General features: G+C 41.1%; 1 protein-coding gene across 1 annotated transcript in view; it reads right to left on the bottom strand.

Moving 5' to 3' along the window:
* Positions 1-15801, bottom strand: part of LOC121860383 (putative neural-cadherin 2) — a 30058-nt gene that overhangs the window by 8245 nt on the left and 6012 nt on the right. Inside the window, exons 3-4 of the mRNA XM_042357501.1 lie at positions 9420-9584; positions 8681-8815 (exon numbers count right to left, since the gene is read on the bottom strand). Of these exons, the coding sequence (XP_042213435.1) occupies positions 8681-8815; positions 9420-9584 (300 nt within the window). The remainder of the gene's footprint in view (positions 1-8680; positions 8816-9419; positions 9585-15801) is intronic.

Below are 15801 nucleotides of genomic sequence, written 5' to 3'. Positions count from 1 at the left end.
CGAAGAATGACGAAAATGATTCCGGGACTTAGAAACCTTCCATATCAGGATAGGTTAAAGAAACTTAACTTGCATTCCCTAGAAAGACGAAGAGTGCGGGGAGATATGATAGAGGTATTTAAGTGGGTGAAAGGAATCAATAAAGGGGATATAGATAAAGTTCTTATAATATCCGAGCAGGATAGGACTCGGAGCAACGGATTTAAGTTGGATAGGTTTAGGAGGGAGATAGGAAGAAACTGGTTCACAAATAGGGTGGTGGACGAGTGGAACAAGCTTACCAACTTTGTAGTAAGTGCTGGAACTCTGGAAAGTTTCAAAAGGAGGCTAGATAGATTCATGGATGATAGAGAGTGGTTGTAACTCTCGACAGGAGCTGCCATGCACAGGCCAACCGGCCTATTGCAGACTCCTTATTTTCTTATGTTCTTATATGGAAGTTTCACTATCTGAACTGACTGCCGATGATATGTAAACAAAAATATTACTCGCATCCATACAAAGGAAGTCATACATTCATACACACAAACATACATATATAAAGACACACTCGTGTATATTATGTCAGGCTCACTGGAGATAATCGCTCGGTTAATCCTTAAGCTGTAACTGACGTCTTTTTGTCAATGAGAGATAACTGTTTGTTGCTATTGTTATTACTTAATGGAAACTAGTGTATTTTAAGGCAGCGTTAGGTTAGGTTAGTTTAGTTGAGGTTAGGTTAGCTTAGGATTGGGTAGATTAGGTTAGTTTAGGTTAGTGATGATACTATTAAATTATACTAATGCATCTCCTTCCTGAACACGTCAATGTGGCATTTAAAAACTCATGCACTGTTAAACAAATGTTAATCAAGAACGCCCCCAACAACACAATTGGTTGCATTTATAAAGATCCTTGCAAGGAATGTAATATGTTTTACTTAGGCCAGACAGGTAAAGATCTTGTAACTAGACTTAAACAACATAAATATAGTGTTAGGACAGGCCAGGAATCCAATGCTCTGTTTGTTCATTTGAGGGATAACAAGCATTGCATTGACTGGGATAATGCCTCCTCAATATTACCATGTAATTCAATTGACAGTAGGAACATCATAGAATCTAGTCTCATTAAACATACCGAAGCATTCAACATGAATTTGAGTAATGGCATGTACAAACTGGACAATTTTGTAATTAAGAAGATTTGTAACCAGGTGAGAAGGTTGGGTCACCTTACCCTCTGACCTGACTACCGACCGTTGCGGTGCTATTTAAAGATTAGTAGGGTCATTACCTAATACCTGACATTGTGGACCTGATCTCACCCTCCTCTGTATATATACACCTTGTTTTGTACTTCTCCTTAGTCTGTACTCACCCCTGAAGATGTGAATTACACGAAAGCGCTTGGGAACTTTGTGTTATCTTCTTTCCTTGTGGTTATCAGCATATACCTAGATCACGCGCACCTACAGTGATTTACTTGCATATATATATATATATATATATATATATATATATATATATATATATATATATATATATATATATATATATATATGTATGTATGTATGTATGTATATATATATATATACATACATACACTATTTGGTGACCAGCCTCACAAAGCCTCAATCAAACTCATCTCCATAACTTTATCTAGAAATCCTAAAACAATTTGGAAGTTGTCCTTTTACTGGTCGTCAACACACTGGCCTGAAGTGATTATGATTGACAAGTTTTGAAAATATTGAAAATTGTTTTTACTATATATGACAAATTGGGTTTTCATGGCATACATCACTGGAAATCTAGTATACTGTATATGACATATTGGGTATTTATGATTCACTGGTATATAGGGTAAATATGTCGGCTATATTGTAGTAATATTTTGGAGACTAGTAGACTATTGACTTTATATAGGATGGGAAGAGATAAACAAATATTAATTGAGATATGTTGGACCAGTTAAGCTTTATAACTGAAGGGTACTGGAGTAAAGTCCTGAACTGTGTACATTAATACCCACACGTGTACAATAATACCCACATGTGTACAGTAATACTCACACGTGTACAGTAATACCCACATGTGTACAGTAATACTCACACGTGTACAATAATACCCACACGTGTACAATAATACCCACACGTGTACAGTAATACTCACACGTGTACAATAATACCCACACGTGTACAATAATACCCACACGTGTACAGTAATACTCACACGTGTACAGTAATACCCACACGTGTACAGTAATACCCACACGTGTACAGTAATACCCACACGTGTACAATAATACCCACACGTGTACAATAATACCCACACGTGTACAGTAATACTCACACGTGTACAGTAATACTCACACGTGTACAATAATACCCACATGTGTACAGTAATACTCACACGTGTACAATAATACCCACACGTGTACAATAATACCCACACGTGTACAGTAATACTCACACGTGTACAGTAATACCCACACGTGTACAATAATACCCACACGTGTACAGTAATACTCACACGTGTACAGTACTACCCACACGTGTACAGTAATACCCACACGTGTACAATAATACCCACACGTGTACAATAATACCCACACGTGTACAATAATACCCACACGTGTACAATAATACCCACACGTGTACAATAATACCCACACGTGCACAATCTACACGTACAGTAATACCACACGTGTACAGTAATACTCACACGTGTACAATAATACCCACATGTGTGCAGTAATACTACACGTGTACACAATAATACCCACACGTGTATAATACCCACACGTGTACAGTAATACCCACACGTGTAGTAATACCATACGTGTACAGTAATACCACATCGTACAGTAATATCTACCACGTGTACAATAATACCCACATGTGTACAGTAATACTACACGTGTACAGTAATACCCACACGTGTACACACACCACACGTGTACAGTAATACTCACACGTGTACAGACACCACACGTGTACAGTAATACCCACACGTGTACAGTAATACCCACACGTACAATAACACCACACGTGTATAATAATACCCACATGTGTACAGTAATACCACACGTGTACAGTAATACCCACACGTGTGCAGTAATACCCACAGTGTACAATAATACCACATGTGTACAGTAATACCACACGTGTACAGTAATACCACAGTGTACAATAATACCCACACGTGTACAGTAATACCCACACGTGTACAATAATACCCACACGTGTACTAGTAATACCCACACGTGTACAGGTCACCCACACGTGACAGTAATACCCACACGTGTACAATAATACCCACACGTACAGTAATACTCACACGTGTACAGTAATACCCACACGTACAATAATCACACGTACAGTAATATTCACACGTGTACAGTAATACCCACACGTGTACAATAATATCTACACGTGTTAGAGAATACCACACGTGTACAATAATACCACACGTGTGAGTAATACGTGTAGTACTGTCACATGTGTACAGTAATACTGACGTAATAGTAATACCCACACGTGTACAATAATACCACACGTACACATACCCACACGTGTACAGTAATACCACACGTGGCTAGTATACCTACACGTGTACAGTAATACCCACACGTGTGACAGTAATACCCACACGTACAGTAATACCCACATCGTACAATAATACCCACACATGTACAGTAACACCCACACGTACATATTCAATACGTCAGTAATCTACCATCGCACAGTAATCAACACACGTACAATAATCCACCACGTATAGTAATGCCACACGTGAAAGTAATATCCTCACGGTAATAACTCACATGTGTGGCATTACCCCACAGTGAATTAACCCACACGTACATCACCCCATCGTGTACTCGGACAGTAATACCCATGCACTAATAATACTGTCAAATATCGTGTACAGTAATACCACACGTACAGTAATACCCACACGTGTACTAATAATACCCACACGTGTTGAGTAATACTCACACGTGTATAGTAATGCTCAACATCGTAATACCCACACGTATAATAATACCTGCACACGTACAGTAATACCCATGTGTACACACCCACACGTGTACAGTAATACCCAATACACGTACACATACCCACATGTGTACAATACCCACATGTGTACAGTATGCTCACACGTGTACAGTAATACCCACACGTGTAATAGTATTCCACACGTGTACAGTAATACCACACGTACAGAATACTCACACGTACAGTAATACCCACACGTGTACAATATCATCTAACACGTGTACAGTAATCTAATATGTACAGTAACACTCACACGTGTACACACACCCACATGTGTACAGTAATACTCACGTGTACAGTAATACCCACACGTGTACACATACCCACACGTACAATAATACCCACATGTGTACAGTAACACCACACGTGTACAGTATACCCACACGTGTACAACACCCACACGTACATTAATACCCACACGTGTACAGTAATACTCACACGTACACATCACCCACACGTGTACAATACCACACGTGTACACATACCCACACGTGTACAGAATACCCACACGTACAAACACTACACGTACACAGTAATACCACACGTGTACAGTAATACCCACATGTGTGCCAGTAATACCACACGTGCATAGTAATAATCACGGTCAATAATCACACGTGTACAATAATACCCACACGTGTACAATTAACAATACTAATACCCACACGTTGGCAACAATACCCACACGGCAATAATACCGACCACACGTGTACATAATACCCACACGTGTACAATAATTACACGCACAATAATAACGCTTACGTACAATAATACCCCACGTGCACAATAATACTCACACGTGTACAATAACACCCACACGTGTACACACACCCACGTGTACAGCACACCACGTTAAACACTACCACACGCATACCCAATGAGTACACACACACGCAATACCCACACGTACAGACACTCACACGTGTACAGTAATACCCACAGTGTACAGCATCACCACACGTGTACAATAATACCCACACGTGTAGTGGATTAATGCCCACGTGTATAATACCCACACGTACACTCACACGTACAGTAATACTTCATTATCAAAACAATAATACCCACACGTACACACACCCACACGTGTAATAACACCACACGTGTACACAATACCCACACGTACAATAATACCCACACGTACAATACACCTACACGTGCGTATATCAATTAGCCACACGTGTACAATAATACCACACGCAATAATACCCACACGTGCATAGTAACATTCACACGTGCATAATACTCCACACGTGTCAATAATAATACCCACACGTGTACACACACCACACGTACAGTAATACCACATCGCACATTATTACCCACGTGTACAGTAATACTTCACACGTGGCAGTATACCACACGCAGGCAGTAATACCACATGTGCACAATAATACCCAACATGTGTAATAGTAATGCTCACACGTACAGTAATACTCACACGTGTACACACCCACACGTGTACACAATACCCACACGTGTACTAATAATACCCACACGTAATAGATTACTCACATGTACAATAACACTCCACATCGCACATAATACCGACACGTGTACAATAATACCCACACGTGCACAATAATACCCACACGTGATGACAATACCACACGTGTACAGTACCACACGTGTACAGTAATACCCACACGTATTAATAATCCCACGTGTACAGTAATACCCACGGTAACACACCCACATGTGTACAGTTACACCACACGTGTACACACACCGACACGTGTGCAATAATACCCACACGTACACATTACCCACACGTGTCAGTAATACCCACACGTAGAATACCCACACGTGTACCGTAGTAACCAGACACGTGTACAATAATACCCAACGTGTACAATAATACCCACACGTGTACAATAATACCCACATGTACAGTAATACACTGTCACGTGTAGCAATACCCACACGTGTGATTATTCCACATGTGTAGCAATAATCACACGTACAGTAATACCCACACGTGTACAATAATACCCACATGTGTACAGTAATACCCACACGTGTACAATAATACCCACACGTGTACAATAATACCCACACGTGTACAATAATACCCACACGTGTACAATAATACCCACACGTGTACAATAATACCCACACGTGTACAATAATACCCAAGTCTCCAGGAATTGTGGGAAGAATGAGTTCTTTTTAATGTTTACAAAATAATGAGTGTTTTCGAATATGTATTTTTTTAAAGTTTACATAATTACAGTATATACCGTTTCATGTATACGTTTTCCTGAAAGTTTATGTGCTTATGAATGCTTGCTTTGATGTGCGTTTTCTATAATGTATACGTCATTTGGCTGCTTTTAATTACGTTTATGATAGTTCCTTCATTAGTGAGGAGAAGGATAGTGCTTCAGTTCTCCGACTTTCTCTCTCTCTCTCTCTCCATTCATCCCAACAAGAGAGTTAGTGGTGGCCTGAGTCTGTCTCGAGCGTCTTGACACCTGGAAGCCCCGGAGCGGACGAACGAAACTGAGCTAACACAACTAAATGAAGATTACAGTTGTGACCAATGACGCGTGTAGATTATGTAGACGTTTAGGAAATGAGAGAGAGAGAGGAGGGAAATAATTCTAGAGAGAGTAAGAGGAAAGATTTCTACATTTCTACAGTGAGAGAGAGACAATGTCGACCAAATCACTCAGACAGACAGACACCATGTCACAATAAAAGCCTCCAACTTTTGTTCTGATGTTGAACAAAAGTGACAAGTGCTGGTCTTTGTGATGCAGATGTTGACAGCGGTTGTGTTTATGTCAGGCTCCCCGGGTCAACAGGTGGACGTGTTCATAGTCTTTACTGGGTCAATATAGCGGGTCACCTGGAGAGTAATTCCTACAGCTTGTTTTACCTTATGATTAACCACCCTGATGCTAACCTAACATGAACTAACCTAACCTAACTTAATCTGAACTTAATCTAACCTAACCTAACATAAGTTAACCACCCTGATGCTAAGCTAACTTAACCTAACATGAACTAACCTAAGATGACCTAACCTGACCGAACCTAACTTAACTTAATCTAATCTAACCTAACATAAGCTAACTATCCTGATGCTAACCTAACTTAACCTAACTTAATACACTCTAACCTAACATGACCTAATCTAATTTAACACAACCACCCTAATGCCAACCAATCCTAACCTAACTTAATCAAACCTCAACTAACCTAACCTAACTGGGTAGTATCACACGTTATCTACGGGTTGTGTGTGTTTGTTTGTTTGTATGTATGTATGTATGTATGTATGTATGTATGTATGTATGTACAGTATGTATGTATGTATGTACAGTATGTATGTATGTACAGTATGTATGTATGTATGTATGTATGTATGTACAGTATGTATGTATGTACAGTATGTATGTATGCATGTATGTATGTATGTATGTATGTATGTATGTATGTATGTATAGTATGTATGTATGTACAGTATGTATGTATGCATGTATGTATGTATGTATGTATGTATGTATGTATGTATGTATATAACGTCATCACTGCGACAGTCAGAAACACAACAACTACAGTATTTACATCACACTTCTTATAACTCTTTCAAACTGTCGCACTTAATCGTCAATAATATATAAATACGTCTATTTCTATATAATTTTTTACCCTTTTTATTTCCAATCAAGTTTATTTCGGTATAAAAGGGAAAAAATCTACTTCTTTTTTGAGTAAATTCGAAACTAAAAACTCGCACCATTTTTTTTCTGTTAGTTTTTTTCCTCAAAAACTTTCCAGCAGCGGGACCACCAGCCACAAGTGACGCCCGTCTGTGTTGGCGTCACCTTAAAGGGGTCATGGCAAGGTTACAAAGTTGGTATGATACTCTTGTGTGTGTGTGTGTGTGTGTGTGTGTGTGTGTGTGTGTGTGTGATTACATAGCCCAACACGTATGGATTTTGATTTAAGCGTCGATTCAGATGTCGTTCAAAGTTGCTACAAAATTTACATAAACACAAAGACGTGGTCATTATGAAGCCTTGTTTTGACCCTAAGGACTGACCCCATGAGTTAGAGTACTATGTCACCTTAGAGTACTATGTCACCCTAGAGTACTATGTCACTTTAGAGTACTATGTCACCCTAGAGTACTATGTCACCTTAGAGTACTATGTCACTTTAGAGAACTATGTCACCTTAGAGTACTTTGTTACCTGAGAGTACTATGTCACCCTAGAGTACTATGTCACCCTAGAGTACTATGTCACTTTAGAGTACTATGTCACCCTAGAGTACTATGTCACCTTAGAGTACTATGTCACTTTAGAGTACTATGTTACCTTAACTCGAGGGAGCAACCGTTTATAGTAGTCAAGAGTCATGAGACATCATACACTCTCTCTCTCTCTCTTACACCAAACCCCTCCCTCCTCCCCCTACTCCCTTCCTACTTTCCTCCTTCCATTGCCCTCTCATCCACCCCTCCCACCCTCATCCCCTTCCCCTCGATCCTTCATCCACTTCCCCTCTCTCCCTCCTTCCGTACTCTCTTCCCATTCTCCTACCCTCCCTCCCTCCTTCCTTACCCTCTTCATTTCTCCTACCCTCTCCCCTTCCTTCCTACCCCCTACCTAGCTGTACACTCACCCTCAACAGCCGTATCGCCCCCGTCAGCGGGTCAATAGCGAAGGCGGACCTGGAACCAGTAGTGTCGACACCATCACCCGAGAGACTGTACCTCAGGCGTCCGTACTCCCCGGCGTCCCCGTCAGTAGCTGTTACCTGCTGTAGGGAAGAGCTGTAGTACACAAGACACACACACACACACACACACACACAAAACTATAATTACCAACAGTACACTTACACAGTCTAACACACAACAACAACACTATGAACGTGACTGAGGCTCCCAGCTGTGTCTCAGGAACATGTACTGTATATTGATCTAAAACAACATAATCTATTAACATAAATTATCATCAATGGTTTATAACAATTTACTTGATGTTTCAGAATTATATAATCAATTGCTATAAAGTGTTCATTATTTTTAATTTGTTTTTTATATTATTTTATTAACCCTTTCACCGCGTGTCACGCACTTGCCATTTTACTCTGGCTACCGCCAGACGATTTTATTCAGCTTAGGGTAACCTCCCGCTGTGAAAGGGTTAATTTAGTGGGTTTTTCTTGTTTACGGTATAAAGTTATGGATGTACAATTATTAGTTAAATACGCTAACGCTACTATACCTTGGGGTTAAGTTAGGTTACATTTGGTTAAGTAACGTTAAGTTTGGATGTTTATCAAGTGAAATAAGGCGGGGTGTGTAAACTTCATGTTATCCGTTATGTGACGGTACACAAACCAGACACATCCTCACCGTCAGTATGGTCTTGGGGAGGTGTCGGTCATCCTCCTCCGTGATCTGTGTCTCATGCAGGGTCCTGGGGAAGACGGGGGCGTGGTCGTTCTGGTCCCTCACCCTCACCACCACTCTCGCCTCACTCTGCGCCTCCCCCACCCTCGCCTCCACCACCAGCGAGTACTGAAGGGGCAAGAGAGTGACAACTATACGTGGGGGATAAACACAGAGTCAGACATTCTCTTTGGGTGTGGAAGGTAAACAAAACCGCTAAAATATATTGTGCAGTATTGGATGGTGTTGTGTAACTCCGATGTTTTAGTCGAATTGGTAAAGTTTATGGGAGGGAACGCTTAGATGAAGTAAAGTGCTTTTGGCTCATGACGAAATGTTTTAAGGTAATATATGTTGAACCCAGACCTGAGACCTCCACCATTCTCTCCCTACTCCACCACTCACTCACAAGGTAGACGGACTGAAGCTTTTACCTCTCTTAAATACAGACCAACGACTTACGTGGTTGTGTTTAGCTGTAATACCGCGAGTGAATAAACATTTATTATAATACTGGAAGAGCCCGTGTGTGTGTGTGTGTGTGTGTGTGTTAGTCACCGACGCAGCTCCAACACCATGAAACTTAAGAGATGTGAAACTTCGCAGACATAATGAAGGGAACCTGATTCCTCTTGCATCCATAATACTGGGAGTTGTGTTCTGCCTTTAAAGTGTTTGTCTGTTTGGAGACCAATTACTTTCTTCCTCAGGTCAACAATATTCATATTGAAAATAAACCCAACATGTAGTTCTGTCTGACTAACATACACGGGTCAGGATAACTTATTTAAAATGTTGTCAAGATGATCAGTGTATGTAATAATAATAATAATAATAATAATAATAATAATAATAATAATAATAATTAACGGTTTATTGAAAGAGCATGGCAGCCGGAAGGCTGAAAATATACAGTTACATAATTGGGTAATGGGTCTCTTGATTTACAAATAATATACAGGTCACATAAGTGATACAAATATGAAATATAATAATTAGGTGTGGAGAAGCTCAAACTACAGGGCATTTCAACATAGTGACAGTGCAGAAAGTAAGAATGACTGGGAATATGTATGTATGTATGTATGTATGTATGTACACTTCAGTCACCATCAGGTAAACTACTGTACTCATAACACCCTTTTCCTCTTCTCAGGCAGCCTTAATAATAATTTACACGTGAAGACATTTACTGAAGCCATCATCTGTGGAAAACTTTTCATTTGTCGGTGAAGCTCAAGAGTTATATACTCCAGCTTTGATGTGAGATCACTGTCAAGTAGGAAATGGACCAACCACTGACGACATTTACTGCATCACCCCGATAACGACGATGATCATCTCAGATATGAAGAGCTATGTTATGAAACACATCACCTCCGTTAAAAAAAATTATATCCTGACGGAAATCCTTCAATAGTCTGGCAGCAGCAGGATATGATGATCCCCTCCACCGCCTGCCCCTCATCCCAGTGTCATCGCCTCAACCGAGTGATGCCCCAACGTCCTGAAGAACCGTCTCTCCCACACTCTAATATTTCAACAATAGACTTTATGAGTTATTGACTTCTGACGGTTTCTGTTATGTGAGACAGTCGATCATAATTACGTCTTTATTATTACCAAAAAAATCTGTGACATGTACAGTTTGTGTTCATAATCACTAATATAATCTACGTGCCTAAGAGATGTTAACTGGTGAAGCGCAGTCATCCGTTATAACATCACCAGCACGAGGCTGAACTTCGCCGTTCATTCTCCCTGACTTGAATTCATCTGTCCCATTTCTTACTCCATTATAACACCATCTTGTTGATATCTCCCCAAGTCCCGCTGATGATAGTTCGTGATCTCAGCTCTTGGGAGAATCTTGTTACCAGAACTCAGATGTTTGCCTCCAGACGCCTTGTGATGACTCTCACGTGTAAGACTGTTATTATAGACTGATTATTCCTCACTCCAGCCCCACTTTGAACACGTCTGGCAGACTCGCAACTCTCAGGGATTCATGATAGTGGTGGCCGTGCGTCTTGACTACAGATGGAGGGTAAGGACTTAGGAGTGTGTTAAGTTCTCTTCTTAGTCTCACTTCACTGTCCCTGGCGAGTCGTTAAATAATAGGTCATGAAAACTTTGATTCATCACGAACACACACTCAACTTTTTACTTTGTTTTCTGTCATCACACTATAGTACAAACTTTCTTCGTGTCATGGAATCACACTACAAACTTTGGCGTGTCGTTCACTCCCACTACAAACTTTGGCGTGTCGTTCACTCCCACTACAAACTTTGGCGTGTCGTTCACTCCCACTACAAACTTTGGCGTGTCGTTCACTCCCACTACAAACTTTGGCGTGTCGTTCACTCCCACTATAAAGTTTGGCGTGTCGTTAACTCATACAACAAACTTTGGCGCGTAGCGAAGTTACAAACAAACCAACAGGTGAATTTGAACTCGCAATACAAAATTCCAAAATTGGTCTGAGTAAATTAATATTGTTTTCCTCCTCCGCCCAGCCACTCTGCTCCGTCAAACCTAATTTGCCTCATGTCGAGGTAATGGTGACTACTATACTTTAACATAGTCGGTAAATATGCTTGTATTTCTCGGTAATGTTGGAAAATAACGTGTGATGACCGCTGATGCTTCATAATGTTTAGTTTTCTTTGTTATTTTCCGATAATAATGTTTAATGACCGAAAATGCTCCAGTGTTTAGTAATAATTGATGGAATATGATGTTCAATGGTCGATAATGTTAAGTTATATTACCTTCTTAGGAACTGTCGGTAATGTTGTGTTGATCCATTTTCTGGAAACCGTTTTCTTTAACATTTACTCGCTGACCCGTTTTCTTTGATTAAATATTTACTCCTTATCGACTTTTTAATATCTATTAAATGATCCAATATCTTTGAAGGACCACTTCAGTGTCCAACCTCCCCCCAAGTGCTCTTTGTGTGTTCACCGTGAAAGCTCTCACTGGTAAAAACTCGGAGGTCTAACTTAAGCGTAACTTACTGCTCGAGCGATAACTGAATTCCCAAAGGCTATTTCTCGTCTAATGGTGCGGCCATATCAAGAGGTGTTTTATTTTGGTGAGAATTTTACAGAACTGGAGAGCAATAAAACCCATTAAAGAGTTTTTACTTCACTTGCAGCCGTGGTTGTGTGTGACTGTTGTGAGTAGTCTTTACCTGCTGGTGAGAAGACGACTCTAGTACACTGTGAAGGACGACCCTGGTACACTGTGAAGGACGACCCTGGTACACTGTGAAGGACGACCCTGGTACACTGTGAACGACCCTGGTACACTGAGGACGACCCTGGTACACTGAGGACGACCCTGGTACACTGTGGACGACCCTGGTACACTGAGGACGACCCTGGTACACTGACTTTTTTATTACGTGAAAATTAGATACCTCAGCTTATTTCACCTGATGATTATCCACTCTAATGCTACTTGCGGTTAGGTTATGTTAGGTTAACTTTAGATTAGGGTAGGTTATACTAGGTTAATTTTAGATTAGGTTAGGATTAGGATGTTTAGTCACCACACGAAATAATCTGGTACACCTAACCTTCCAGTAATCCAAGTTAACTATCTTGACAGTAAATACATAACTATATTTATACACACAACCTAACCTAACCTAACCAAACCTCACAAAGTAAACACCATCCAAAATATTACACATTTTGTAGTCATATTGTCGTGTCATCAAGATCAACCAACTCCTGTAAACACTGAAGCCAAAGAGTAAACACAAACCAAAAAATATCATACAGTAAGTAAAAAAACGCAACTGAATTCTATCGTATATAACAAAAGAGTTTTCAGTGGTTGAGGGGAAGGACTGAATACCCCATCCTGGAGGTCGCTGAGTCTATCACGCCCTCCTTCCGTCACGCTTAGATTGCATTAAAAACTACATTGATTCTATTTCTCGTAGCTATTGTCTTGTTGTTCCATGGTGGCTTTACTCTCTAAGGTGACGCACAATCTCTTCCCCTCTCCCCATTCCTCCTTTCTTCCTTCCCACAAATCCTTTCCTTCCTCCTTCCTTCCTTCTCACCACCCCCTCTCTCTCTCTCTCTCTCTCTTCTTCAGCTTTTCCTCCCTGCCATCATCCCCCCTGACCGCCCTCGTTCCATCTTTCCCTGTTTCCTTCTCATTCCTCCCTCCCTCCCTCCTTCTATTCCTATTTCTCTCTCTCCCTCTATCCTCCCCCTCTTTTGTCCTACTACTTCTTCCTACCTCGCTCCATCTCTCTCTCCCTCCCTCCACCTGAAAGCTTACATCATTATTTTTTCTGGTGTGTGAATGGCATTGGATGAGAGTGTACAGTTTCCTATCTTAGCGGAGGAGACTCGAGGTTGTGGGGTGATATCTGTTGGTAACGCCAGGCGGCTTAGGTGTGTGTGTGTGTGTGTGTGTGTGTGTGTGTGTGTTAATAGGTATGATAAGGTGGTCAAACATAGTGCTGGCGTCATGTTAGTACTATGACATTGATAATAACCAGACGCTCCTCCGGCTTGACACAACCAAACTCCCTGCTTACCTACCAGCCCCCTTTCCCACTGACTTAGTAGAAGAATTTGAAGTCGCAAAAAGTCTGAACAAACTGAAGTTAAAGCGCTCCACCACCCCCGTTGACTTACCAATGAAACTCAACAAGGAGTTCTCCCCGGAGCTTGCTAAACCCTTATGCTCCATCATCAATGCTTCCCTCAGCCAAGCAAGATGCCCAGCTGACTGGAAGACCTCACATGTGTCACCAATGTCCAAGTCAACCAGTCCACAATCCTTAAATGAGCTACGACCCATTGCAATCACCCCAATACCCAGCATAATCTGTGAAATTTTTGTGTTTGACTGGGTTTATGCTGATATTGAAGGCGCCATAGATCCTCAGCAATTTGGTAATATGAAAATTTCCTACACCACTCACTGTCTTGTCAGCTTTCTCGACTACATATACCGCCATCTGGGGAAACGAAAAACGTCTGTGGCTGTCGCCTTCATTGACTTCACCAAAGTATTTGATCTAGTCGACCACAATTTAATCATCAACAAAGCTTTCAACCTCGGGTTTCGAAGAAGTCTTATACCATGGCTTACAGACTTCCTTAGTGACCGACGCTAAGCCATACGCTTCCGAGGGGCTGTCTTCACTTTTCAGTCACTCACCTGTGGCGTCCCCCAAGGCACCAAATGGGACCACTCTGCTTCCTTATGCTTATCAATGATGCCAGAAGAGAAACCTCTGCTCGCTGGAAATATGTCGACGACTCCACCTTTGGGATCAGTGTCAACAACTCGGCTCCCAACTACACCGCCCTTCAGGATTTATTGAACAGATTCCAAAACTGGGCCACCAACAACCACATCACCATCAACCATACCAAGACCATGGTCATGCACATCCACCTCTCCTCCGACGTTGTCCCACCTTCTTCCATTACTTTAGGCCCCAACACACTCCAGGTTGTAGACTCCACTAAGCTCCTCGGCGTCACCATAGACAACAAACTAAATTAGAAAACACACGTCAGTGAAGTTGTCAAATCGTCCAGTTTCCTTCTCCACCTCCTCACCTCCTCCGCCGACTCAAGTCCCTCAGAGTTCCTGCGCCCGAGCTCCTCAGTGTTTACTCAACATTCATACTTCCCAAGCTCACCTATGCCTCCCCTGCCTGGTCTTCCTCCCTAAATGCCACACAACGTAAACACCTAGAAAAAGTGCAAAAGAGGGCATGCAAGATTATTCTCTCCCCTTCCTACTCCACATATCAAGAAGAGCTCAACACACTGACCCTTTCGACTCTCACTGACCATCACCACGACCTCAACTGTAAATTTGATGAGAAGCTTATGCACCATCCTCGACACCGGCCCCGACTACCACCCGAGAGCTCTCGTCAGCGAATTACTGTTCGACACCACAACAGCATCCAGCCCATACGTGCACGTACTGATCGCTATAAGAACAGCCCAGTCTATTGTAAAAATTATCAATAACTTGTAATCAACCAGTGTATTCACTCCCAGTCAATCTTACCTTTCTGCACTGTCACTATGTTGAATTGCCCTGTAGTTTTAGCTCTCCCCACCTAGTTATTATGTAACATATTTGTATCCTCATGTTACTTGTATATTATTTGTCAATCAAGAGACCCATTACCCAATTAGGCAAGTGTATATTTTCAGCCTTCCGGCTGCCATGCTTTCAATAAACCATTAATTATTATTATTATTATTATTATTATTATTATTATTATTATTATTACTATTTCACACACATACACACACACACACAAAATGATGGAGTGCTATTCCAT

The sequence above is a fragment of the Homarus americanus genome, unplaced genomic scaffold (genome assembly GCF_018991925.1).
Source record: "Homarus americanus isolate GMGI-L3 unplaced genomic scaffold, GMGI_Hamer_2.0 scaffold8484, whole genome shotgun sequence".
NCBI lineage: Eukaryota > Metazoa > Arthropoda > Malacostraca > Decapoda > Nephropidae > Homarus > Homarus americanus.
The sequence above is the reverse complement of the archived record's forward strand: the minus strand, read 5'-3'. Positions and strand labels throughout refer to the sequence as shown.